At 38.5% G+C, this 26,546-nt stretch overlaps 1 protein-coding gene across 5 annotated transcripts in view; it reads right to left on the bottom strand.

The window, feature by feature from the left end:
- LOC129724178 (cytokine receptor-like) overlaps nucleotides 1-26,546 on the bottom strand; it is a 493,346-nt gene that overhangs the window by 99,892 nt on the left and 366,908 nt on the right. Inside the window, exon 6 of one of the 5 annotated variants that reach the window (XM_055678855.1) lies at nucleotides 8,595-8,884. The exons of the other annotated variants lie outside the window; for them this stretch is intronic. Within the exon in view, the coding sequence (XP_055534830.1) occupies nucleotides 8,858-8,884 (27 nt within the window). The 3' untranslated portion in view covers nucleotides 8,595-8,857. Of the gene's footprint in view, nucleotides 1-8,594; nucleotides 8,885-26,546 lie in introns of those variants that run through there. 5 annotated transcript variants of the gene reach the window in all.

Below are 26,546 nucleotides of genomic sequence, written 5' to 3'. Positions count from 1 at the left end.
AGTTATAAATTTTACTTTATCTCCATGTCTCAGAACGTACTGAATTATCTTTTCCTTCAGTCACGAGCACGACAGTCGAAAAACTGTCATTATCTGCATGAAAATCAATTTTTCACATAATCAAAATTCAAAAACTATCAATTCTCAATCATGACAAGCACCTTACTATATAATTTAAAATGGTCAATCCTCGTTGAAGCGCAAAATTCGATTGATCTGATTAGTCAACGTTTATTTACTAGAAAAAATGACTGACACGCTAGCAGCCGGGTTATCTTTCTTGTGAAAGTATTCTACTTCAACCTTGCGGTCGTGGCTTTGCACACAACCCTCCTGTGATTTTTTTTCCACTATATACAGGGTGTTAGGTAGCTCACTTAAAATCCTTTTAAGGGGTGATAGAGGACATATGGTCAAAATTCAACTACTGCTGAGTTATTCACTTTATCAGTTTTCGGTTATGTTTTTCTTAAATGTGGTCTAGCACAAGAAGTGTGATAGCTAGCTCAATTCTGTTGGTTTCGTTGGAAAGCTAAGAAAATTTAGTAATCAATAGTGTCTTAAAAACGTCCAACTAGAGGAATTAAGAAGCACTTAGAAAGAAATAAATGTGAAATCAAATGTTGAGATAGTTGAGAACTAAACTGCAATTTTCTGTCTGAAATGTGTGATGAACATGGATTTTGTAGTTAACTAAATTAAACATTGAAGTCTACTCTACAAATTGTTCTTTGACATCAAGCATCTGACAGTATTAGTTTAGCCGCTATTTCACTTTAAAAGCAATAAGCTGCGCCGTCATTCAGTGTTGTAAAGATCACAATTTCACTTACACACGCTTCACTCTTTTACGTAGACGCGTCGTTGAATGAAAGCGCAGCTTATTGCTTTCAAAGTGAAATAGCAGCTAAACTAAAAGAGTTAGATGCTTGGGGTGAAAGAACAACTTGTAGAGTAGACTTCAATGTTTAATTTAGTTAACTACAAAATTCATGTTTATCACATATTTCAGACAGAAAATTGCAGTTTAGATCTTAAAAAACATTTGATTTCACATTTGTTCTTTTCTAAGTGCTGCTTAATTTCTCTAGTTGGACGTCAGCTTTCCAACGAAACCAACAGAATTGAGCTAGCTATCACACTTCTTGTGCTAGACCGCGTTAAAGGCAAACATAACCAGTAGTTGAATTTTAACCATATGCGTAGAAGGATTTTTTCCATCTAAAAGGGTCCTCTATCATCCCTTAAAGGATTTTAAGTGAGCTACCTAACATCCTGTATAATTGAATTTTATATATACCTAATCGAATCAGAGAAAAAATGCTTTTTATTCATTTATTATTTTATTATTTTCGAATAAATAGGGAGAATTTTATTTTTTAACTCATCCCCCTAAAAATCAGCAAACACAGGTCTCATAAAAATTATGCATATATCTTGTAGTTATTCCTGGTGTAATTGCTGTCAAATGGAAAGAAAAAGTTAGATCAGAATACATTGATTTGTCAACTCGTTTGTTTATTATTTCTCAAATTTTTGAAAATTTTCAAATTATTTGTTTATTTCTATTTTTTTAATTTCTTTTTTTTATTTTTGAAATTATTTTTATTAAGGTAATTTTATTGAGGCAGTTTAATTCCTTTTAGTTTTCAAACTCTATAGAAAAATTTCAAAATTTTCAATTATTTTTTATTTTTTTCTATTTTTTCCCCTTCTTATCAAGCGTAACGTATTTTCTGGTTGTTCTCTTACGACATGTTCGCTCTAGATGAGTCACATTTAAAATTTAAAAAAAATTTTTTTACTACTATATATAATCGAGTTTGAAATTATATATAATCGAATCATATATAATCGAGTCAATATATAATCGAGTCTCTATATAATCGAGTCCGACTTGTATATCATCGGCCTAACAGATAGATAATTTTTAATTCGATAGTTATCAGGAGGCTAATTTTTCAAGTCAATTTGTATGCGGGAAATTCTTTTTCGTTATACATATATAGTGCTCTCCATACATTGTTGATGATCCTCTTCATGCAACAAACATCAATTTTGAAATCCGCCTGTTTCGCCTTCGCCTTAATCCGCTCCTGGGTACCAGAAACAACTAACAACTCACAACTAAAATTGAACTAGTTTAAACAATTCAATTTATGTGGCCTCTAATGTTTCTGCTGATTTACAGAGCTTCCTCTCAATCTACCTTTATTTATTTTTTTTCATCTGAAAAAACACAGTTTGTAAGACGTTTATCAACCAACACATCACAAAACTATCCACTCAATTGTAGAACGTGATTTGTCAGGGCACAAGTATTGACATTTTTCACTATTTATGCATAACGAATCCGAAAAAAAAATGACTGAAAAATTAGCCTACTGAAAACGATGGATATAAAAAGAATAGAGTATATATCGGCCTATCTGTTGGGCCAATGATATAAGCGAAGCAAGAATCTGAATAAGCTTCGGAAAAATATATATTACATTCGCGCGCAACGCAACATATGGTATAGTACTAGCCGCGTTGGCAGAAGTAAAAAAACTACTTGTGCCTGTCGGCGCTTTGCGACGTATAACTACGACGGATTTCAGCATTTCGCATGAAGAAATATTTAAACTATATCTCCACCTCATTTGTCCTTAAGCAATAATCGCTAAACATCAACAACAACAACAACAACTAACTTCTCCACCAAAAAATAACGTGCATCTGTAAGCAGTGCCGCAATCCCATCCGATACAGCGAAAAAAGCATTCATCGACCGTTTTTTGACCGTTCAGAAAGCCAGTCAAGAACGAGAGAAACGAAAATAAAACACGCCACATGCTGCCGATCATACTCTAGCTTGCTCAGCTAGCTGGCATCCCGCCATGTTTCGAGGGCTAACATCTTAGCGTGTGTGTAAACGAGAAAGCATATCACCGCCACTTCTCTTTCGCATAACATAGCATCTGTCATTGGAGCGCGGATCGCGGATCCGCTGCGATGTTAGCTGCGATGAAGCAAAGCAAATAACATAGAGATGCCAGCTAGCTGCGTTTGCTCCGTTCAACATACATTGTAAATGATCGAACGAGAGAGTTTAAAAATCGGCTTCTCCGATACTGCGGTCGCTATCGTTAGAAAAAAAATCGTCACACGAGAGAAAAAGAAAAACTTTTGGTGTTATTTTTTCGCTCCCATGCATTTTTCGTGTTCCTTATGGGTCCCATAACAACTGTGTAACTTTTCAAATCGATCGGTTAAACTCCCGATTTGCGCCCGATTTTTAAAGCTTACATACGATTGTATATGGGAAAATCCACTTTTTCGAAACTTTTTCTATAGAGATGTCCAGTTGACTCCTAAAAATATATCAATACATGATATTTATAGGAATTTTTCCTGGGAAAAACTCTTCTGAAGATTGCAAGGCGCTACCTTGCTTGTGAAAACAGATATTCACCCCAGACTGATTGAATATCTGAAAAACGGCTCACCATTGAATTTAACTAGCAATACTGCTGCAGCATGTTGCTGTTGCAAATTCAACCATGTGATGAGAAATGATATCGCTTAAATTTATCTTGGAGGCTTCCCCGAAGATACTATGAGCAAAAATCACACTTTGAAAACTAATTCCACGCGAAATTATTCCTCATACTTAAGCAAATTTGAAATAGCAGCATGCTGTAGCAGTGTTGCTGGAAAATTTCAATTGTGAGCCGTCCGTCAGACATTCAATCAGTTTGGGGTGAATAGCTGTTTCTACAAGCATCGTAGCGCCTTACGGTCTTCGGAAGAGTTTTTCCCAGGAAAATTATCATGTATTGATGTATTGATGATATTGACAAATATCATGTATTGATATGTTTTTAAGAGCCAACTTGACATCTCTAGAGAATAAGTATAGAAAAAGTGGATTTCCCCATATAAAATCGTATGGAAACTTTAGAAATCGGGCGCAAATCGGTCGTTTCACCGATCGATCTGAAAAGTTACACAGTTGTTATGGGACCCATAAGGAACAAGAAAAGTGCATGGGAGCTAACATTTATTTTTTGTCCCACCCTAATATGCATTCATCGCAGTCACAATCGAATTTCGATCCCTTCTCAAGCACCGAGATTGTACTTTCTCTCTGTAAATCAGCAGAAACATTAGAGGCCACCTAAATTGAATTGTTCAAACTAGTTCAATTTTAGTTGTGATGTGTGACTTCAAAATTGATGTTTGTTGCATGAAGAGGATCATCAACAATGTATGGAGAACACTATATATGTATAACGAAAAAAAATTTCCCGCATACAAATTGACTTTGAACTGAACTATTTCTTCGGACTGTGATTCCGTAATTTTTAGATGTGAAAACGCGCATGTCTAGTTTTGAACTAACTTTTATTGAGTTAATTTGGAATAAGGAACCTTATACTCTACACAACTTATTTTCTACACAAAGTATATAACTCACATACAACGTTAGGTTGCTAGTCATGAGTTTTGAAGTTGTTTTCAAATGTTCAAGCTGAGTTCACCAATCACGCATATCACTCTAGGTGTTGGTAAACTCCATAACGCACGCCTCTTTCGAACGCGCATCGCGACAACAGCGCGGCAGCAGCGCGAAGAAGGTCGCCGTAAAACAAAACAAACAGAACTAGGCCATCTGGCAATATTGTTGCTGTTCGAGTGGTGTGCTTGTTCTTGGCCTGCATTCTTTGCTATGCGGAAAAGAAACAAGCCCAAATGTTGAAAGTTGATATTTGATATTGGGAACACAACAAGGAACCAAGTGCAGTAAACACTTGACTTGTTGTGTTAATGGAAAAGAAGGTCTAGCGGTTCTGTAAAATAAGATTTCACAGTCCGTAAATTAAGTACCAGGATCGTAAAGATCTAGGATACATTTTTAGCGTGTGAATGTAAAGACGTGGGAATATTTTACCACATCTCACCCTTCAAAAAAAAATTACTGCACGCAAGAAAGTAATTTTTCAATAAATTGTTGTCAACAGTTAGATAGAAATTGGGAAAAAAATTTGACTCATGCAGCTTCCTTTACAATCTTGATAAATTGAATTATTTTTACAGTGGTAATCTTTTCTTTTGGTATTAGGCTTTAATAATTCTGTTTTTGTGAACTACCATTTGTTTTTGAGTAGCTGTGTTTTTGATTGTGCAATTTGGTTCTTGTATCTCAATGATGTCAAAAGGACCTATATAAATTGGATCAAGCTTTCGTCTATTTTCGTTAGTTATATAGACTTGATCTCCTATTTTCACGTGAATCGGATTTGTTTCGTTGTTTAATGTTATTTGTCTATGCTCTTTTTTATTCACGAGGTTTTGGTGTGCTAACATGTTGGTATTTTGTAATCTAAATCTCAACTCTCTAATCTTCTAAATTGTAAATTGGTTCAACATGTGGTTTGTTTGTTTCTAAATCTTGAGGAAGTACAGCTTTTCGTCCGAATATCAATTCATACGGTGTGTAATTGTGTTCCACGTGAGGTGTTGTATTGAACGTAAATGAATAGAATTTTATCCATTCATCCCAGTCAGATTGGTGCAATGTGAAAGATCGTAGATACTCGTTCAAGCATCTATGATTTCGCTCCAAAGCACCTATTGACTCTGGATGGTATGGAGTTGAAAATGTTTGTTTAATTTCTTAAAGCTTACATACCTGATCAAGAACTTCGTTTTTATATTCAGTTCCTTGATCTGTACGTAGTTCCATAAAATTACCATATATTAAAATCAAATTTTCGACAAGTGCTTTTGCAATCACCGCTGCTTTTTTGTTGGTATGGGTATGAGAACAATATATTTCGTTAAGTTGCATTGAATTGTAAATATGTATCTATTGCCATTATTTGTTCCTGTAAAAGGTCCAACGGTGTCTGCAGAAAGTACTTCGAATGGTTTAGAAGGTGTTGTCGTCACAACTGTCGCTTCCTTTGTATGTCTTCTAACCTTATTGATTTTGCATTTTTCGCAGTTTCTAACGAAATTACTTATATCGTTTTTCATATTTTTCCATTTGTAATATTTTCTTAGCTTAAAATATAACCGGTGTTGTCCAATATGTCCTCCCGTAGGGGTCATATGGTGACGCGTCAATATTTGTTTAATTTCATCCTGCTCATTTATGAACCGTGGCGGTTTGTAAATAATAATGATATAGCTGGAAATGGTATGTTTCACGATTTCCTTCAATGCTTGCAGGGAATAATATTTGAAAAAGATATCATCTTCTGGTAGCGCTACCTTATCTTATTTGTAATCTTTAAATAGTTTAGAGATTTCCAGAAGTGCAAACTCTAATGTTCGACTTCCATTATAATATTTAAATGGTACTATTACTGAACCTAAGCATTTTTTTTGGTTGTGGTTCATTAAAATAATTTTCAACTGATTGCGTTGGTGCACCTCACAATGCAGTTTGAGTAATTTGTTGACTTCAGACGGGTTTTCAGTTCGCCAAACAATAGGGTGATCAATCTCATTGTTGGTTTCATTCAAACGTCTGGAATTATTATTTTGCTTGAGTTTATTCGTCATCGAGCGTGTATTTACCGTCAATATCATAGACTTCAGATCTTTTGACTTTGTTTATCCGAGAAAGCGCGTCGGCTCCGATATTTGATGTTCCTGGCAAATATTCAATATCGAAATCATATTCTTCTAAATCAAGTCTCATTCTTGTGAGTTTAGAAGTTGGCTTATTCATACCAAATAAATAAACTAACGGTCTGTGGTCTGTTCTAATTTTAAACCTTCGACCGTAAAGATATGGTTTAAAGTAGTCAATTGCCCAATGTATGGCAGTTAACTCTTTTTCAATTACTGGTTTGGATTTTTCTCCTTTTGTAAAACTTTTGCTAGCGAATGCAATTGGCAAATCGTAGCTTCCATGTAACTGTGACAGAATTGCTCCACATGCAACATCTGACGCATCTGTTGTTACGATAAAATCTTTTGTAAAATCAGGATATTGAAGGATTCTAGGAGATAAGAGATGACGTTTTAGGCGTAAGATGCTCTGTCTTCGTTCATCGTTCCATGAAAATGTTGTATTCTTTTTTAGTAAATTATTTAAAGGTTTAGCTATATGCGCAAAATTTGGAACAAATTTGCGATAATAATTACAGAACGCTACAGAACGGCGCACTTCGTCTATATTTGTAGGTTCTGGATATTCTCTAATTGTTTGGAATTTAGAGTCATCCGGTAAAATTCCATTAGTTGTTATTTTATGACCTAAGTAAGTAACTTCGGTTTAAAAAATTTGCATTTTTGTGGGTTGAGTTTCAAATTATAATGCCTTAACCGTTGGAAAATTTGCTCTAGATTGTTTAAATGATGATCAATCGAGCATCCAATCACGACTATATCGTCGATATACACAAACGCACATTCAGGCGTCAATCCCGCTAAAGCGATATTCATCATTCGCTGAAAGCTGTTTGGACTAATGTTCAACCCGAATGGTAGTCGTTTGAACTGAAAATGTCTTTCGGGGGAAGAAAATGCTGTAAATTTCCTAGCTTCCTCCGCTAAAGGTATCTGGTGAAAACCAGCCATTAGATCAAGGGTAGTAAAGTACTTTGCTCTACCTAGCTGATCTAAAATTGAATCTATACGTGGCAATGGGAATTTATCTGCCAGTATTTTCTTATTCAGTTGTCGAAAATCAACAACTAATCTCCATTTTCTTTTCATTGTTTTCAGACTTTTTGGGCACTAATAAAATAGGTGAATTAAAATTAGATAACGATGGCTCAATTATGTCATCTGATATCAATTTATTAATTTGCTTTTTGATCTCATCCGCTTGAGAATGGATCTGTTTATAATTAGGTATATAAACTTGCGATTCGTTTTGCAAATTTATATTCTGTTCGTAAAAATTATTCGTTCGGCAAACAAAATACATCTTGATATCTAGCAATCAAGTTCATTAGTTTATGTTTACCTTTAAATGGTATTTGAGATGAATCTAGATGTGATTTTAACTCGTTTAATCTTGAATCATCATGACGAGTTTTGCAATTTTTGTTATCTACTCTATTGTAATTATTAAGAGAATCTATATTCGGTTTGAAATTATGTACAACTATTTGATTCTTAGTAGTATTTATAAATTTAATATATTTAGATGTGGGAGACACTATAGTGTTTCCACAAAAAACACCTGGTTGTATTTCTTGTGAAAGCACTACAGAGTCCTCTGTTACAGTAAAATTAGGTACGCTTCTAATTATTTCGCACCTAGCCGGTATTGTAAAAGCACTATTTGCGTTATCTTGTATTGGTAATGATATTATGTGATTATCTATATTTAAATTCAAAAGCCAATATTCATAATCGATAGTACACTTGTATTTGACTAAGAAGTCGCGTCCAAGTATACCATCTGTAGGTATGGGAAAATCATTATTTACAATTTGGAAATTATGTATAAATGACAGATTTTCTTCTGTGACGAGACACGTTTCTGTCTCTGCAATAGTCTCAATGGCATTATTTGTAATACCGTTTATTTTGTATTTTCTTCCTACATCAATTCTTTTTTTTTTAGTTTAAATTAGTTTATTTGACACGGCACGATACATTTTCTGTTTTACTGAGGCAAGTACAATTCGTATTAATTCTACGTTAGCAGGGAAAAGAGGGAGGCCTTTTTTTATCCTCGCGGCCGACTACGAGCTAGTGGGGATTTAAGGTGAGAGGAGGGGAGATACAATTTTGACTCAAAACTATTTTGGAATTTTGTTTTTCAACTGGTAGAGCAATTGTATTCTTGTTTGTTGTGGGTTCAAAATATTTGTGTCAGCATAGATGCGGGCTCTTCGTTTCCGTGTCTTCAGCATAGTATATATGTATCCTTAATCTGACAAATAGACAAAGAAAATTTGAAAGAAACGTATGAAGAAGGGTTAATATCTTGAGCCATATAGTCAAAATATAAAGTCATAAATCTGGATTGAGATTGAAGGTCGACCAACTTCTCGAAATTTTCAATTACTAATGGGTTCATAACTGTGCATCGAATTAGCAACCGGTAAGAGAGATTCCAGAAACGATGTTTTTACGGAAGAATACCTGCACTTCAAGACTCATCGTATGGGTCGATTGGATGCAACCCAAGGCAATACGCAAACAACGATATTGTATTCTTTCTAGTTTTATAATGTGTGTTTTCGCAGCGGAGCAAAAGCAGAAACAACCGTATTCGAGAACTGACAGTATCGTTGTTTGGTATAACCTTAGAAGGTCTCCTGGGTGGGCACCCCACCAGGTTCCGGTAATTGTACGAAGAAAATTAATCCTCTGTTGGCATTTTCGTGTCAGATACCTAATATGACAAGCCCAGGTGCATTTAGAGTCGAACCAGACCCCGAAATATTTAGCGACTTAAACCTGAGTGATTGTTTTACCCGTTAATAGGAGCTGCAGCTGAGCTGGGTTATGCTTCCTAGAAAAAACGACCAGCTCAGTTTTCTCGGGAGAGAATTCGATACCCAGCTTAAGAGCCAATTCAGACAAATTGTCTAAGGTATCTTGCAATGGTCCTTGCAGATCGCTAGCCTCGCTACCAGTAATGGATACAACGCTATCATCTACAAGTTGCCTTAGCGTGCATGAATTTGCAAGACATTCATCGACGTAAAAATTATATAAATATATTATATAATTTTTATATTATATAATTTTTATATAATATTATATAATTTTTATATAAAGAAGTTTCTTGCTTGAAACTTCTTAAACATGAGCCCTGGGGAAGACCCATGTAACTAATTCGGGAAGTTGTCGAATCACCATGTGAGAAATACATATGCTTTTCTGACAACAAATTGAGCAAAAAATTATTCAAATTTGGTGAAAGTCCCTGCGAATGAAGTTTCTTGCTTAAAACTTCTACAGAGACAGAGTCAAAAGCCCCCTTAATATCCAAGAACGCAGAAGTCATTTGCTCTTTTCGAGCAAAGGCGAGGTGAATTTCAGTAGAAAGCAACGCTAGGCAGTCGTTCGTCCCTTTGCCCCGGCGAAAGCCAAATTGAGTATCTGAAAGTAAACCGTTTATTTCGACCCATTTGTCTAACCGTAAGAGTATCATTTTCTCCATTAGTTTCCGGAGGCAAGAGAGCATAGCAATCGGCCTATAAGAATTGTGATCAGAGGCAGGTTTTCCGGGTTTTTGAATAGCAATGACTTTTACCTCCCTCCAGTCATGCGGAACAATGTTTAGCTCAAGAAACTTGTTGAACAGATTCAACAAGCGTCTTTCTGCAGAGTCGGGTAGATTCTTCAACAAGTTGAATTTAATTCTATCCAACCTTGGAGCCTTATTGTTGCACGATAGGAGAGCCATTGAAAATTCCAACATCGAAAATGGGGGCTCTTCCGTGGCTACTAAAAACGCGTCTCGAAAGGTTTTCTGTTCCGGTACAGAATCCGGGCAGACCTTTTTGGCAAAATCGAATATCCAGCGGTCTGAATACTCCTCACTCTCATTTGAAACGTTACGATTTCGCATGCGCCTGGCGGTATCCCAAAGAGTGCTCATCGCTGTTTCCCTCGACAACGCGTTTACAAACCGCCGCCTGTACCCGCGTTTTTTCGCCATCACTAGCTCTTCATCTGCCTGCCCAGTGTCTCGTACTTTCGAAGTAGGTTGACAGTGCCGTACTCCCGGTAGTCCTTATACGCCGCGGACCTTCGCACGTACAGCTCAGAGCACTCTTTGTCCCACCATTTGTTGGGAGGGCGCTGTCTAATCGTTACCCCGGGTATCGGTTTCGTCTGAGCTTGAGTCGCGGCGTCGATTATCAAGCCAGCTAAGAACGCGTATTCTTCCTCCGGAGGAAGTTCCTCGTGAGTCTCGATGGATTCCGCTATAATAGACTCATAACGCTTCCAATCAATATTACGTGTGAGGTCGTAGGAAATATTGATTGGGTTCGGGGGAGTTGAGCCATTAGCAATTGATATAACGATTGGAAGATGATCACTACCGTAGGGATCGTAGGTCAAGCACGCTTTCACGTGCAGGAGGATTAGGTACACGTGTCGCTTCCCCCGTATTCGAAAGTGTCATATTGAAGTCGTCGATCAAGTTACAGATTGAAGAAGATCGGTTGTCGTCGTACAGCGACCCCCATAGCGAACAGTGAGAATCAAAATCTCCCAATATCAAAAAAGGCGCGGGAAGCAACTCTGCTATATCAGTGAGATGCCTTTGTTCAATCCGCGCGGATGGAGGGATATATAACGAAACAAGGCATAGGTCTTTTTCATTCATATTCGTTTGAATGGCAACGACTTCAATATTCGAGATCGAGGGGGGGGTCGTTTCTGAAAAAAGAATAGCTCTTTTTGATCCCTAAAAGTGCCCCTCCACCGTGTGAGTCTCGATCTCGACGAATTATGTTAAAATCGTGGAAATTGAGTTGATCGTTTAAATTGAGAAAAGTTTCACAGAGCGCAAATGCGTCACAATTGTATGTATTTATCAAATGAGGAAATAGATCGAATTTGGGGAAGATACTTCTGCAATTCCACTGTAATACAGTGATAAAATTCCTAACCTCTTTCGCCGTATTAGTCATCGAAAGATATGATAGCTGAATGAGGGACCAAGTTGCTGCTAGTTGCTTCAAAAAGGTTTTCACTGTAGGAAGAAGGGCAAAAAGAATATTTTGTAGGGGATCTGGTATGTTGAATGTTTCAAATATCCAGTCCACAATATCAGAAAATTTTATGAACCCTGTTTCTTTTTTATCTTCTGATCGAGAAATGGGTGAACGAGGGGTTTTTGGTGCCCCAGGAAGCGGTGGGTACTCCTGGTTTGATTTGAAATTAAAACCGGGAGGTACTTGCTTCGGTTTTTCTTCACCGCTTCCTTTTTGTGTTGGCTTACTGGTCATTCCGCTAGGGGTTATCTTGTGACCTTTGCGAGAAAGATTAGGAGAGTTGATCATTCTCCTCTTCCTAGATCCTTCTGGCATGGCATAAGAACACCCTTCGACGGGATCGTCAGATGTACCCTCATCGGTTGGCAAAAAGGAAAAGATGTTTCCTGTCGAGGGTGGCTCAGCCCTCTTAAGCATTTCTGCAAAAGAGCGCTTTGATCGTTCCTTGAGGGAACGCTTAATTTTTTCCTCGCGCTGTTTGTACGCGGGACACGCCGAAAGGTCATGCCGAGTTCCCTCGCAGTAAAGACACTTTTCAGTATCCTCACTGCAAGCGGTCTCAGCATGATTGCCTCCGCACTTGCTGCAGCGTGCCTTGTTGCAGCAGTAAGTGGCTGTATGACCTAACTGCTTGCAGTTTTGGCAATGCATGACCCGCGGTACGTACAGGCAGACGAACCCTGTCCAAAGAGATGTAGTTCGGCAGTGCAGATCCGGCGAATGTTACACGGAAGGAATCCGAAGGGAGGAATTTCTTCTTCCCTTCTTCGATGGATACTGAATGCAATTGCTTGACATCCAGTATCATTACATCTTGAATCAGGGGGTTCTTGAAGCAGCCAACCCCGTGACGTAAAATGTCATCGACCGTGATGCTTCCTTCGGTAACCACACCGTCGATCTCCACGTCCTTGGCAGGGATGTACACGCGGTACTCTCTAGTAAAGAGCTCGTAGCTAGCAATCTCATTTGCTTTCTTCAAGCTACTCACAACAACTCGCAGTTTGTTCGGCCTCACCTTCGTAATCTCGGTTACGGCCGAAAACTGTTTTGCCAGGTCCTTGCCAATTTGGATGATATTTAAGGGTTTCTTTATGGGCCGGAAGTAAACAAAGTAGGGACCGCTAGCGGCATCTGGGTAAGCTTTTACCCGGATTTCCGGTACCCTTGGCTCAGGGCTAGGTAGCAGAGATGGTACAGGGGAAGGTAGAGGGGAATTGATGGGGGATATTTCAATCTCCTCCCCATTTGTTTCCACCTCTAGGAAAAGTTCCACGTTGTCCATTTTTGCGGGAGCGTTACGCTCTACCGCACACAAACGATAAATATTCGAATATAGGGGGGATTAAATAATTAGTATTAAATATAAAAACAATTTTTCAAACTATGATGGATCAAATGAAAAAAAGACAATCCTATTGGGGACGAAATATAATACTAATAATAATTCTAATAATAATAATAATAATAATAATAATAATTCCAATAAAAATAATTCTAAAGTGAATACTTCACCGAACGTCTAGGTCTTTTGTCTACACGACCTCGTGGCTGCTAGTAGGATAAATCTGGAAGAGTGTCTCAGCAGAACAAACAATGGTGACACCAAAAGATCCAATTTCGTGTTGTATCACAGTGGCTGCATCTCACATGCAACCTTATAGATGCCACTTCTAATTTAGTCCACTCACTCAGCCGTATGGAGATCCGTGCTGCTAGCGGGGAACCAGCGGGGCGAGGAAATATGTTTGCTGTTATAATCCCAGCTGCGTGACCGGGCCGGCCACTGGCAGGGTAGCCTGCCAGTGCGCAAAAGATGCTTCTGCTGATTAACTGCAGGCTATTGTTGTCGCACAGGGCACAGCACAAGAACGAACCGATAAAACAATACCCGTCGTACGACAACTCGTTTGTCGTATTGTTATATTTCGCATCAAGCGGAGTAAAACAATTTGCGTCTGTTCGAAACGAAAGCAAAACAAGGAATGACATCAATTCTTTGATTGGGTAAAATTTTTTCTCCTTTAAAAATTGAAATGTCCGCTCCACTGTCAACAATGAAGGAACATTTGCAATTAGTCATTAATGTTTTTATAGTGACATGATTCGATGCATTTAGATTCATAGAGAGGACATTAGTTACCCTATCTGAATTTGGCCAAAAAAATTTGGTTGTTGGTAGACTGGCTGTTGTACTTGGGGTACAGCTTGTTGCTGCATCCCCTGTTGTTGATGGTTTACTGGACCAATCATCATACCAGGTAACAACTGTTGTAGTTGTTCTATTCCTGGCGGTGGTTGTCCAGCTTGAATGTTATACACATGACGGTTGTTACCGCGTCGGCCTCGATAGTTATTTCCAAGCCCTTGGAAATTTCTCAGAAAATTTCCTCTAGGGCGGAAATTTATTTTGATTAAAATTATTATTCTGGTGGAAATTTCTAGCATGGTTTTGGTTATGTCGGAAATTTCCTCTCCTACTGAAGCTACCACGAGGCACCTGTCCTCCTGTTCTTACAAAAGATAATATTTGCGTTTCGTTACCTGACCCCTGTTGACTATTTTCCTCGACCTTTGTGATTGCCTCCGCAAGGGTCTTAAAAGTACCAGCCTTCAAAATTAACCTCTTTTTTTTTTTTAAGGAGGGATTTGTTAGTAGCTTAAGTATTTATGATAAATATTAGTAAATAATGAGTATGTGTGTCCAATCACAAATGGTGACTTCTCAACACTGTTAGAAATTTGTAATTCTAATTGTTGGGATTTGTTTGCTTTCGCAATTAGGACTTATCATTCGTAGGGATTTAAACCTACTTGTCAGAAAAGGGGAAGTAAACTTACAACTAACTTAATTTCTAACTTATTGGCTATAAAGAGAGCTTATCGTAGCAATTGAGGATTGCAACGATTTTTGTCGAAAATTGTTAATAATTTTATTTGACATAGTTTCTAATGGTTCAACACCAGTAAGTCTATGTAATTCGAGTGTACCAAACCAAGGAGGAAGCTTCAAAATCATTTTCAGAATTTTATTCTGAATCCTTTGGAGCGTTTTCTTCCTTGTTGAACAGCAACTTGACCAGATCGGTACAGCATAAAGCATTGCTGGTCTAAAAATTTGTTTGTAAATCAAAAGTTTGTTCTTTAAACAAAGTTTAGAATTCCTGTTAATGAGAGGATATAAACATCTCGTATATTTGATGCACTTGGCTTGTATACTCTCAATGTGCTCTTTGAAAATAAGTTTTTTATCATAAATTAGTCCCAAGTACTTAACCTTGTCGGACCAACTTAAAATAACCCCATTCATCTTGACAACGTGATTATTGTTTGGCTTGAGGAAAGAAGCCCTAGGCTTATGCGGAAAAATTATCATTTGAGTTTTAGAAGCATTGGGAGAGATTTTCCACTTTTGCAAGTAGGAAGAAAAAATATCTAAACTTTTCTGCAATCGACTGCATATGACACGAAGGCTTTTTCCTTTTACGGAAATGCTTGTGTCATCGCAGAACAATGACTTTGTGCATCCTGGAGGCAAATCAGGAAGATCTGAAGTAAATATGTTGTACAGGACTGGACCCAAGACTGAACCTTGAGGTACACCTGCTCTGACAGGAAATCTATCAGATTTTGAATTCTGATAGACAACCTGCAGAGTTCGATCAGTAAGATAATTTTTTAAAATTTTGATTAGGAAAATTGGAAAATTAAAAGTTTGCAATTTCGCAATCAAACCTTTATGCCAAACACTGTCGAATGCTTTTTCTATGTCTAAAAGAGCAGCTCCAGTGGAATAACCTTCAGATTTGTTAGCTCGTATCATATTAGTAACTCTGAGCAATTGATGAGTAGTGGAATGCCCATGGCGAAATCCAAACTGTTCATCTGCAAAAATTGAATTTTCGTTGATGTGTGACATCATTCGGTTAAGAATAATTCTCTCAAACAGTTTACTTATTGAAGAAAGCAAACTGATTGGTCGATAACTTTAAACTTCAGCTGGGTTCTTATCCGGTTTTAAAATGGGAGTAATTTTTGCATTTTTCCATAATTTGGGAAAATATGCAATTTTGAAGCAGCAATTGAAAATTTTCACTAAAAATTCCATTGTGCTCTCAGGGAGATGTTTGATTAGTATATTAAAGATTCCATCGTCACCAGGTGCTTTCATATTTTTGAAATTTTTAATAATTGATTCAATCTCATTCAAGTTAGTTTCAATTATTTCTGCAGGTAAAAAATTCTGGGAAGAAATTAAATCAAATTGACGTGTGACTTTATTTTCAATTGGACTCACAAAATTCAAATTTGAGTTATGAACATTCTCAAACTGCTGAGCAAGTCTTTGAGCCTTTTGTTCATTGGATACAAGAATCGTTCACCATCTTTTAAAACTGGAATAGGCTTTGAAGGTTTCTTAAGAATCTTCGACAGCTTCCAAAATGGTTTTGAATATGGTTTCAATTTTTCAACTTTAGTCTCAAAATTTTGATTTCTTAAAAGAGTAAATCTATGTTTAATCTCTTTCTGTAATTCTTTATAAATAGTTTTAAAAACAGGGTCACGAGAACGTTGATATTGACGTCTGCGGACATTTTTCAAACGAATTAGAAGTTGAAGATTTTCGTCAATTATTGGTGAATCAAATTTCATTTGAGCCTTTGGAACAGAATAATTCCTGGCATCAACAATTGCACATTTTAATGCTTCCAAAGCGGAATCAATATTCACTTCGTTTTGCAAATCAAGCTCATTATTGAAATTTCTCTCAATATGAGTTTTGTATCTTTCCCAATTAGCCTTGTTATAATTAAAAACAGAGCTCATAGGGTTTAAAACTGATTCATGTGATAAAGAAAAAGTTATTGGAAGATGGTCAGAATCAAAGTCAGCATGTGTGATCAAATCACTACATACATGACTTTGATCTGTTAGCACCAAATCAATTGTTGAAGGGTTTCTTACAGAAGAAAAGCATGTAGGACTATTCGAATAGAATAGTATCCTGAAGAACAATCATTGAATAAAATTTTGCCATTGGAATTACTTTGAGAATTATTCCATGAACGATGTTTAGCGTTAAAATCGCCGATTATGGAAAATTTCGAACGATTTCTAGTGAGTTTTTGTAAATCACCTTTAAAATAATTTTTGAGCTCGCGTGTGCATTGAAATGGTAAATATGCTGCGGCAATAAATAAAATCCCAAGTTCAGTTTGAACTTCAACTCCCAAAGTTTCAATAACTTTCGTCTCAAGATGGGGAAGAGCACGATGTTTGATTCGGCGATGAATAACAATTGCAACTCCACCGCCGGAACCCTGAATCCTATCATATCTATGAACCACGTAATTGGGATCATATTTTAATTTTATGTTAGGTTTCAAAAATGTTTCAGTAATAATTGCAATATGCACATTATTTACTGTTAAAAAGTTAAAAAGCTCATTCTCATTGGCCTTCAATGAGCGAGCATTCCAATTTAATATTTTAATTGTTTTATTTAAAATCATTGCTAAGTTTTAAATTAGAAACAATTTTAATAGTAAAATTTGTGCCTATTTGAATGGCTTCAAACATTGATTTTGCATGTGGCGTTCATAAGATCGAACATTGCCTGTTGCAAAAAAGAAAGTTTACCTGCCGTAATAGGCCCCAGGCAGTTGACATTAGAAAAAATATTTTCGGCAGCAATATTAGCTGGAGTGATAGGTGTACAATTATTTTCTAGCGTGTTCTGCTTACCCATATTAACGGTCATTTTCGAACTACCAACACTAGGCGGTATAATGTTCGAACTACCTGTAACCTGTGCATAAGTTAAACGGGTATGCAAAGGAGTAGGTAAACTATGCGTCACTGGTACGCTTGGAGAATTTTGTTTTGAAGTTGGTTTTAATTGAGAAGTTGAATTTTGTTTACCTTGCCTTGCCTTAACAATTGCTAAACGGACTGGGCATTGATAAAAATTTGACATATGGTTGCCGTTACAATTCGCACAGCGAAAATTTTTACTCTCTTTCACAGGACATGTGTCCTTTTTGTGAGAAGAGTCTCCACAATTAAGACATTTTTGGTCCATGTTACAGAATTTGGAACCTTGGCCATAACGTTGGCTAGTACGGCATTGGGTGATATGCTTTTCACCCCCACCATACTTCCTATAAATTTCCCACTTTACACGCACATTATACAAAGCATGTGCTTTTTCAAAAAATTTTAAGTTGTTAACCTCATTGCGGTTAAAATGAATTAAATAATTAACAAGGGAAATTCCAGCTCTCTGACTGTTTTCGCCTCGTGATTTTTGTTTCATTAGAATTACTTGGGTAGGGGCTATGCCAAGTAATTCTGTTAAAGTAAGTTTGATCTCATCAACGGTTTGATCGTTGGTGAGACCTTTCAAGACAACCTTGAACGGCTTGGCGTTCTTGGTGTCGTATGTAAAAAATTTGTACATCTTGTCAGTTAAATACTGAACAAGACGATCACGACCCTTTACTGAGTCGGCTAATAAGCGGCATTCACCTCTACGGCCAATCTGATAGGTAACTTTAACGTCAGAAACAAACGTTGAAAGTTCCTTTTTGAAAATATTAAATTCAGAAGAAATAGTTACCACAATAGGTGGAACTTTCTCCTTTTTTAAAGATTTTATATTTTGTATAGTTTCAATATTAATAACTTCCATTTCACCAGCTTCTTGCTCAGGCAAAATATCAAAAGGATTGTCACTACAGACACTCGATGTGTCAGAAAGAGATGCCTCTCTTTTCCTCCCCGCAGCGATGCGAGGTTTCTTTTTCCGTCCAGCCATTTCAGGTGATACGAAAAAAGTTAAAACAAATGTTAAATTCAAAAGTAGGAAAGTAGGTAGTCTTGAGAAAGACTGATGGGAAATAACTTTCAGGTAGTCTTTAAAAGACACACTGACAAAACACAAACTTTGAAGCTATAGGCAGTCAAAGACCAGTCCACAAGCAACCGAAAAAACGTCTGATCTGTAGGACAGTTCAAGACGCACTGATCAAAATTAACCTCAATTCTGGGTTAACATTACTGATCATGGCGTCAATACCAGCTTTTATTGCCATTTTTTCCGCTACTGGCGCTGGTATAGCCTGATTTATATATATTGTCTTTAATGTTGCGCAACATTTTTCAATGCTATCGCAATAATCACGCATATCGTTCGCTTTAACCTTTATCGCTTTTATTTGTGCAATAACGGTTTCGGGTGAGGTTGTATCCTTGCATCTCGTTTTGATACAACTGATAAGTTCATCAATTGTACTGTAGTTATCGTTTAGGCCAACTCTGGCTTTACCAGTTAGTTCTTAAAAATTTTATAGCGATTGGCACTTGTGCCCGCGCAACATACTCTTGCAGCAACTTGGCTACATCTATAAATGCGTCAAGGTTTTCAGCGCTGCCATCGTACGTTTGCACGATAGCCGTCGCCTGTTTAATATCGAAAGTTGATGGATCCGGCATTTCGCTCGTTATTCTCGCCGGCTTAGCTATGTGTAATGGTTCGTGTCTAATGTGAGATTTGTGTTTAGAACCTAGTTTTATTTTTAATATCGTAATAATTTCACGATGCCATGTATTGACATTCGTGACCACCACTTCGAATTGATATTCGTCGATTTGATTGTTGGTTTCTAGGATTTCTTGCGAAATATTATTAAATAATTCATTGGCTAATTTTAATTTGGCTTTCAAGGTATCTTCCTTGAGTTTCGTGTTAATCGCATTTTTTATGTAACTATGCAATTTTCTTAATTCTAAATAACTTTCCATAGGAGAAAAATAATACAGTAAGCAACCATATATCTTGTTTAAACAATATGCACTTGCTAGTTTATGATAAAATGAATAGTTTAAACAATCGCTTTTTGTTTTACCTTTAGGCACCGAAGGCTGCTCGTCTTCCTGGTGGATATCGTCGTCACTATAAATTAAAAAGAGTTCATCCTCTTGTTCGACAGTTCATCCTCTTGTTCGGCAATTCATCCTCTTGTTCGATATCACTTTCTGTGCGATTGATTTTGTTTTGATAGGAGGTCTTTCATTAATCAATTAAAGGTCTATTCACTTCAATTTTTTTTTCTTTTCAAAAGAAAACACTGTTTACCTCTTACTGGGCGAGGTAGATGCCCTTACATTTGCTGCACTAAGACAGCTTTATTGGCCGCTTCCGCCAAGGCATTTTTCACTATTTTAAGAATGTTTTTTATTACTATGGCTACTATTTGTAGCATTACTAGTCCTAATATCACGTTTAACTTCCACGAGTGCTGTTCATGCGCACTCGTGTGGACTTCTTGATTCTCTACTATGGTGACAGTTTGATCACCGATTGTCTTCGCATTATCTTCATGGGATGGTACACTTCCCATTTTTTGACACTTTTTGTGCAAACACTTTTCAACACTTGGGATCACTGCGGTAACGGCCTTTTTTTCTTCGCCATCAACTGTTCACAGGTCGCCATGAACTGAACTATTTCTTCGGACTGTGATACCGTAATTTTTAGATGTGAAAACGCGCATGTCTAGTTTTGGACTAACTTTTATTGAGTTAATTTGGAATAAGGAAACTTATACTCTACACAACTTATGTTCTACACAAAGTATATAACTCACATACAACGTTAGGTTGCTAGTCATGAGTTTTGAAGTTGTTTTCAAATGTTCAAGCTGAGTTCACCAATCACGCATAACACTCATAGGTGTTGGTAAACTCCATTACGCACGCCTCCTTCGAACGCGCATCGCGACAACACACAAACAAACAGAACTAGGCCATCTGGCAATATTGTTGCTGTTCGAGTGGTGTGCTTGTTCTTGGCCTGCATTCTTTGCTATGCGGAAAAAAAAACAAGCCCAAATGTTGAAAGTTGATATTTGATATTGGGCACACAACAAGGAACCAAGTGCAGTACACACTTGACTTGTTGTGTTAATGGAAAAGAAGGTCTAGCGGTTCTGTAAAATAAGATTTCACAGTCCGTAAATTAAGTACCAGGATCGTAAAGATCTAGGATACATTTTTAGCGTAGGAATGTAAAGACGTGGGAATATTTTACCACAACTTGAAAATTTAGCCTCCTGATAACTATCGAATTAAAAATTATCTATCTGTTAGGCCGATGATATACAAGTCGGACTCGATTATATAGAGACTCGATTATATATTGACTCGATTATATGTAATTTCAAACTCGAGTATATATTTCAGTTTAAAATAGTTTATTGACACGGCACGATACAATTTATGTTTAACTGAGCCAAGTACATTTTTTTTAAATTCTAAATTAGCAGGGAAAAGAGGGAGGCACATTTTTTATATCTCGCTGCCGACTACGAGCTAGTGGGGATTTAAGGTGAGAGGAGGGGAGTTACAATTTTGATTTTAACTATATTGAGTTACAGGATTTATTTATTTGTACATGGCTAAGCAGTGATGTTCCAGTTGAGCAGTTTTGGTCTGAGGTGTCTGCGTGAACATGAAGATGCCGAATCTTCGATTTAGTGTCTCCAGCATGGTGTATCATTTTCATTCAGTTTAAAACGGGAATTGTAATCTAACAAATAGATGAGAAAAATCAAATTTTAATTCCAGCATTTTTTATAAACCCGTATAGCTGTGTCATGTACTGAAGATCACCGCTTCCCAGAATGTCTCTAACGGGTACGTTCGGTTGTTTTCCTCGGGCCCGAAGGGAATCTATAAGCTCGGACCTAACACCACAGTATTCGGTACACGACCAAACAACATGCTCGATGTCATGGTAGCCATCGCCACAAACGCAGTGATTACTGTCTACAAGCCCTATACGAAAGAGATGCGTGTTTAACGTGTAGTGATTGGACATAAGTCTGGACATCACGCGAATGAAGTCCCGACCTACATCCAACCCCTTGAACCATGCTTTCGTCGATACCTTAGGAAAAATGGAATGTAGCCACCGTTCCAGTTCATTTGAGTTATATGATAATTGCCAACTGTTGAGTGTTCTCTGACGCAAAATGCTATAAAATTCATCATAAGCAATTGGTCTTTCATAAATATCGCCATCAATAGCACCCACCTTAGCTAAAGAGTCAGCCTTTCCATTACCCGGAATCGAGCAATGAGAAGGGACCCACGCTAAGGTAACCCGGTAATTTTTATCTGTTAAAGCACTTAAAAACCGCCGTATTTTCCCCAGGAAATACGGGGTGTGCTTCACAGGCTTCATCGATCGCAGAGCCTCAATGGCACTGAGACTATCTGTGAAAATGAAGTAGTGGTCTATGGGCAGGGTTTCGATGATCCCAAGAGAGTACTGAATAGCAGCAAGTTCTGCGACGTACACGGAAGCAGGAGCATCGAGTTTGTAAGAGGCGGTAAAATTTTCATGATAAACACCGAAGCCAGTGGACTCATCTAGATTAGATCCGTCAGTGTAAAACCTTTTATTATAACTAACATGTTTAAACTTATTGGAAAAAATCTTAGGGATCTCTTGTGGTCGCAATTGATCCGGGATACCTATAATGTCTGTTTTCATGGTGGTGTCGAAGAATATAGCATTGTCAGAAGTACCTAAAAGTGCGACATTGGAGGAAACGTATGAAGAAGGGTTAATATCTTGAGCCATATAGTCAAAATATAAAGTCATAAATCTGGATTGAGATTGAAGTCGACCAACCTCTCGAAATTTTCAATTACTAATGGGTTCATAACTGTGCATCGGATTAGCAACCGGTAAGAGAGATTCCAAAAGCGATGTTTCAACGGGAGCATACCTGCTAGCACTTCAAGACTCATCGTATGGGTCGACTGCATGCAGCCTAAGGCAATACGCAAACAACGATATTGTATTCGCTCCAGCTAGATCAAATGTGTGTTTGCTGCGGAGCGGAAGCAGAGACACCCGTACTCAATTACAGACAATATCGTTGTTTGGTAAAGCCTTAGAAGGTCTCCTGGGTGGGCACCCCACCAGGTTCCGGTAATCGTACGAAGAAAATTAATCCTCTGTTGGCATTTTCGTGTTAGATACCTAATATGACAAGCCCAGGTGCATTTAGAGTCGAACCAGACCCCGAAATATTTAGCGACTAAAACCTGAGTGATTGTTTTACCCGTTAGTAGGAGCTGCAGCTGAGCTGGGTTATGCTTCCTAGAAAAAACGACCAGCTCAGTTTTCTCCGGAGAGAATTCGATACCCAGCTTAAGAGCCCATTCAGACAAATTGTCTAAGGTATCTTGCAATGGTCCTTGCAGATCGCTAGCCTCGCTACCAGTAATGGATACAACGCTATCGTCTGCAAGTTGCCGTAGCGTGCATGAATTTGCAAGACATTCATGGATGTCATTGACGTAAAAATTATATAAGAGAGGACTTAAACATGAGCCCTGGGGAAGGCCCATGTAACTTATTCGGGAATTTGTCGAATCGCCATGTGAGAAATACATATGCTTTTCTGACAACAAATTGAGCAAAAAGTTATTCAAATTTGGTGAAAGTCCCTGCGATTGAAGTTTCGCGCTTAAAACTTCTACAGAGACAGAGTCAAAAGCCCCCTTAATATCCAAGAACGCAGAAGCCATTAGCTCTTTTCGAGCAAATGCGAGTTGAATTTCAGTAGAAAGCAACGCTAGGCAATCGTTCGTCCCTTTGCCCCGGCGAAAGCCAAATTGAGTATCTGAAAGTAAACCGTTTGTTTCGACCCATTTGTCTAACCGTAAGAGGATCATTTTCTCCATTAATTTCCGGAGGCAAGAGAGCATCGCAATCGGCCTATATGAATTGTGATCAGAGGCAGGTTTCCCGGGTTTCCGAATAGCAATGACTTTTACCTCCCTCCAGTCGTGCGGAACAATATTTAGCTCAAGAAACTTGTTGAACAAATTCAACAAGCGTCTTTTTGCGGAGTCGGGTAGATTCTTCAACAGGTTGAATTTTATTCTATCTAACCCTGGAGCCTTATTGTTGCACGACAGGAGAGCCATTGAAAATTCCAACATCGAAAATGGAGGCTCTTCCGTAGTTACTAATAACGCGTCGCGAAAGGTTTTCTGTTCCGGTACAGAGTCCGGACAGACCTTTTTGGCAAAATCGAGTATCCAGCGATCTGAATACTCCTCACTCTCATTCGAAACGTCACGGTTCCGCATGCGCCTGGCGGTATCCCAAAGGGTGCTCATCGCTGTTTCCCTCGACAACGCGTTTACAAACCGCCGCCAGTATCCGCGTTTTTCGCTTTCATCAAGCTCTTCATCTGCCTGTCGAGTACCTCGTACCTTCGAAGCAGCTTAACAGAGCCGTACTTTCGGTAGTCCTTATACGCCGAGGACCTTCGCGCGTACAGTTCAGAGCACTTTTTGTCCCACCATTTGGTAGGAGGGCGCCGTCTAATCGTTACCCCGGGTATCGGTTTCGTCTGAGCTTGAGTCGCGGCGTCGATGATCAAGCCAGAAAGGAGCGCGTATTCTTCCTCCGGAGGAAGTTCCTCGTAAGTCTCGATGGATTCCGCAATAATCGTCTCATAAGACTTCCAATCAATATTACGTGTAAGGTCGTATGAGATATTGATTGGATCCGGGGGAGTTGAACCATTAGCAATTGAAATAACGATTGGAAGATGATCACTACCGTGGGGATCATTGATTACTTTCCGCTGGCAATCTAACGCTAGTGATGTCGAGCAGAGGGATAGGTCAAGCACGCTTTCACGTGCTGGAGGATTAGGTACACGTGTCGCTTCCCCAGTATTCAAAAGTGTCATATTGAAGTCGTCGATTAAGTTACAGATTAAAGAAGATCGGTTGTCGTCGTACAGCGACCCCCATAGCGAACAGTGAGAGTTAAAATCTCCCAATATCAAAAAAGGCGCAGGAAGCAACTCTGCTATATCAGTAAGTTGCCTCTGTTCAATCCGCGCGGACGGAGGGATATATATCGAAGCAAGGCATAGGTCTTTTCCATTCATATTCGTTTGAATGGCAACGACTTCAATATTTGAGATCGAGGGGAGGTCGATTCTAAAAAAAGAATAGCACTTTTTGATCCCTAAAAGTACCCCTCCTCCGTGTGAGTCTCGATCTCGACGAATAATGTTAAAATCGTGGAAATTGAGTTGATCGTTTGAATTGAGAAAAGTTTCACAGAGCGCAAACGCGTCACAATTGTGTGTGTTTATCAAATGAGAAAATAGATCGAATTTGGGGATGATACTTCTGCAATTCCACTGTAATACAGTGATAAAATTCCTAACCTCTTTCGACGTATTAGTCATCGAAAGATATGATAGCTGAAATGAGGGGCCAAGTTGCTGCTAGTTGCTTCAAAAAGGTTTTCACTGTGGGGAGGAGGGCAAGAAGAATATTTTGAAGGGGATCTGGTATGTTGAACGTTTTAAATATCCAATCCACAATATCAGAGAAATTTATAAACCCTGTTTTTTTTCTATTTTCTGATTGAGCAAAGGGTGCCCGAGGGGTTTTTGGTGCCCCAGGAAGCGGTGGGTACTCCTGGTTTGAATTGAAATTAAAACCAGGAGGTACTTGCTTCGGTTTTTTTTCACTACTTCCTTTTTGTGTTGGCTTATTGGTCATTCCGCTAGGGGTTATCTTACGACCTTTGCGAGAAAGATTAGGAGAGTTAAGCATTCTCCTTTTCCTAGATCCTTCTGGCATGGCATAAGAACACCCTTCAACGGGATCGTCAGATGTACCCTCATCGGTTGGCAAAAAGGAAAAGATGTTTCCTGTCGAGGGTGGCTCAGCCCTCTTAAGCATTTCTGCAAAAGAGCGCTTTGATCGTTCCTTGAGGGAACGCTTAATTTTTTCCTCGCGCTGTTTGTACGCGGGACACGCCGAAAGGTCATGCCGAGTTCCTTCACAGTAAAGACACTTTTCAGTATCCTCACTGCAAGCGGTCTCAGCATGATTGCCTCCGCACTTGCTGCAGCGTGCCTTGTTGCAGCAGTAGGTGGCTGTATGACCTAACTGCTTGCAGTTTTGGCAATGCATGACCCGCGGTACGTACAGGCAGACGAACCCTGTCCAAAGAGATGTAGTTCGGCAGTGCAGATCCGGCGAATGTTACACGGAAGGAATCCGAAGGGAGGAATTTCTTCTTCCCTTCTTCGATGGATACTGAATGCAATTGCTTGACATCCAGTATCTTTACATTTTGAATCAGGGGGTTCTTGAAACAGCCAACCCCGTGACGCAAAATGTCATCGACCGTGAGGTTTCCTTCGGTAACCACACCGTCGATCTCCACGTCCTTGGCAGGGATGTACACGCGGTACTCTCTCGTGAAGAGCTCGTAGCTAGCAATTGCATTTGCTTGCTTCAAGCTACTCACGACAACTCGCAGTTTGTTCGGTCTAACCTTAATAATTTCGGTTACGTCCGAAAACTGTTTTGCCAGGTCCTTGCCGATTTATATTATATTAAGAGGCTTCTTAATGGGCCTGAAAAAAACTATGAACGGACCTTTCGAAGCATCTGGGTAAGCTTTCACCCGTATATCAAGTACCCTTGGTACAGGGCTAGGTAGCGGGGATGGTACAGGGGAAGGCAGGGGGGAACTGCAGGGGGAGATTTCAATCTCTTCCCCATTTGTTTCCACATCCAGGAATAGTTCCATCTGGTTGTTGTCCATTTTTGCGGGAGCGTTACGCTCTACCGCACACAACCGATAATTATCCGAATATAAGGGGGATCAAATAATTGGTATTAAATAAAAAAACTATTTTTCAAGTTAAGATGGCTCAAATGAAAAAAAAGACAATCGTATTGGGGACGAAAAATAATAATAATAATTATAATAATAATAATAATAACAATTAT

This window comes from Wyeomyia smithii, chromosome 2, assembly GCF_029784165.1.
Source record: "Wyeomyia smithii strain HCP4-BCI-WySm-NY-G18 chromosome 2, ASM2978416v1, whole genome shotgun sequence".
Taxonomy (NCBI): domain Eukaryota; kingdom Metazoa; phylum Arthropoda; class Insecta; order Diptera; family Culicidae; genus Wyeomyia; species Wyeomyia smithii.
This window is presented reverse-complemented; position numbering and strand designations above follow the sequence as displayed.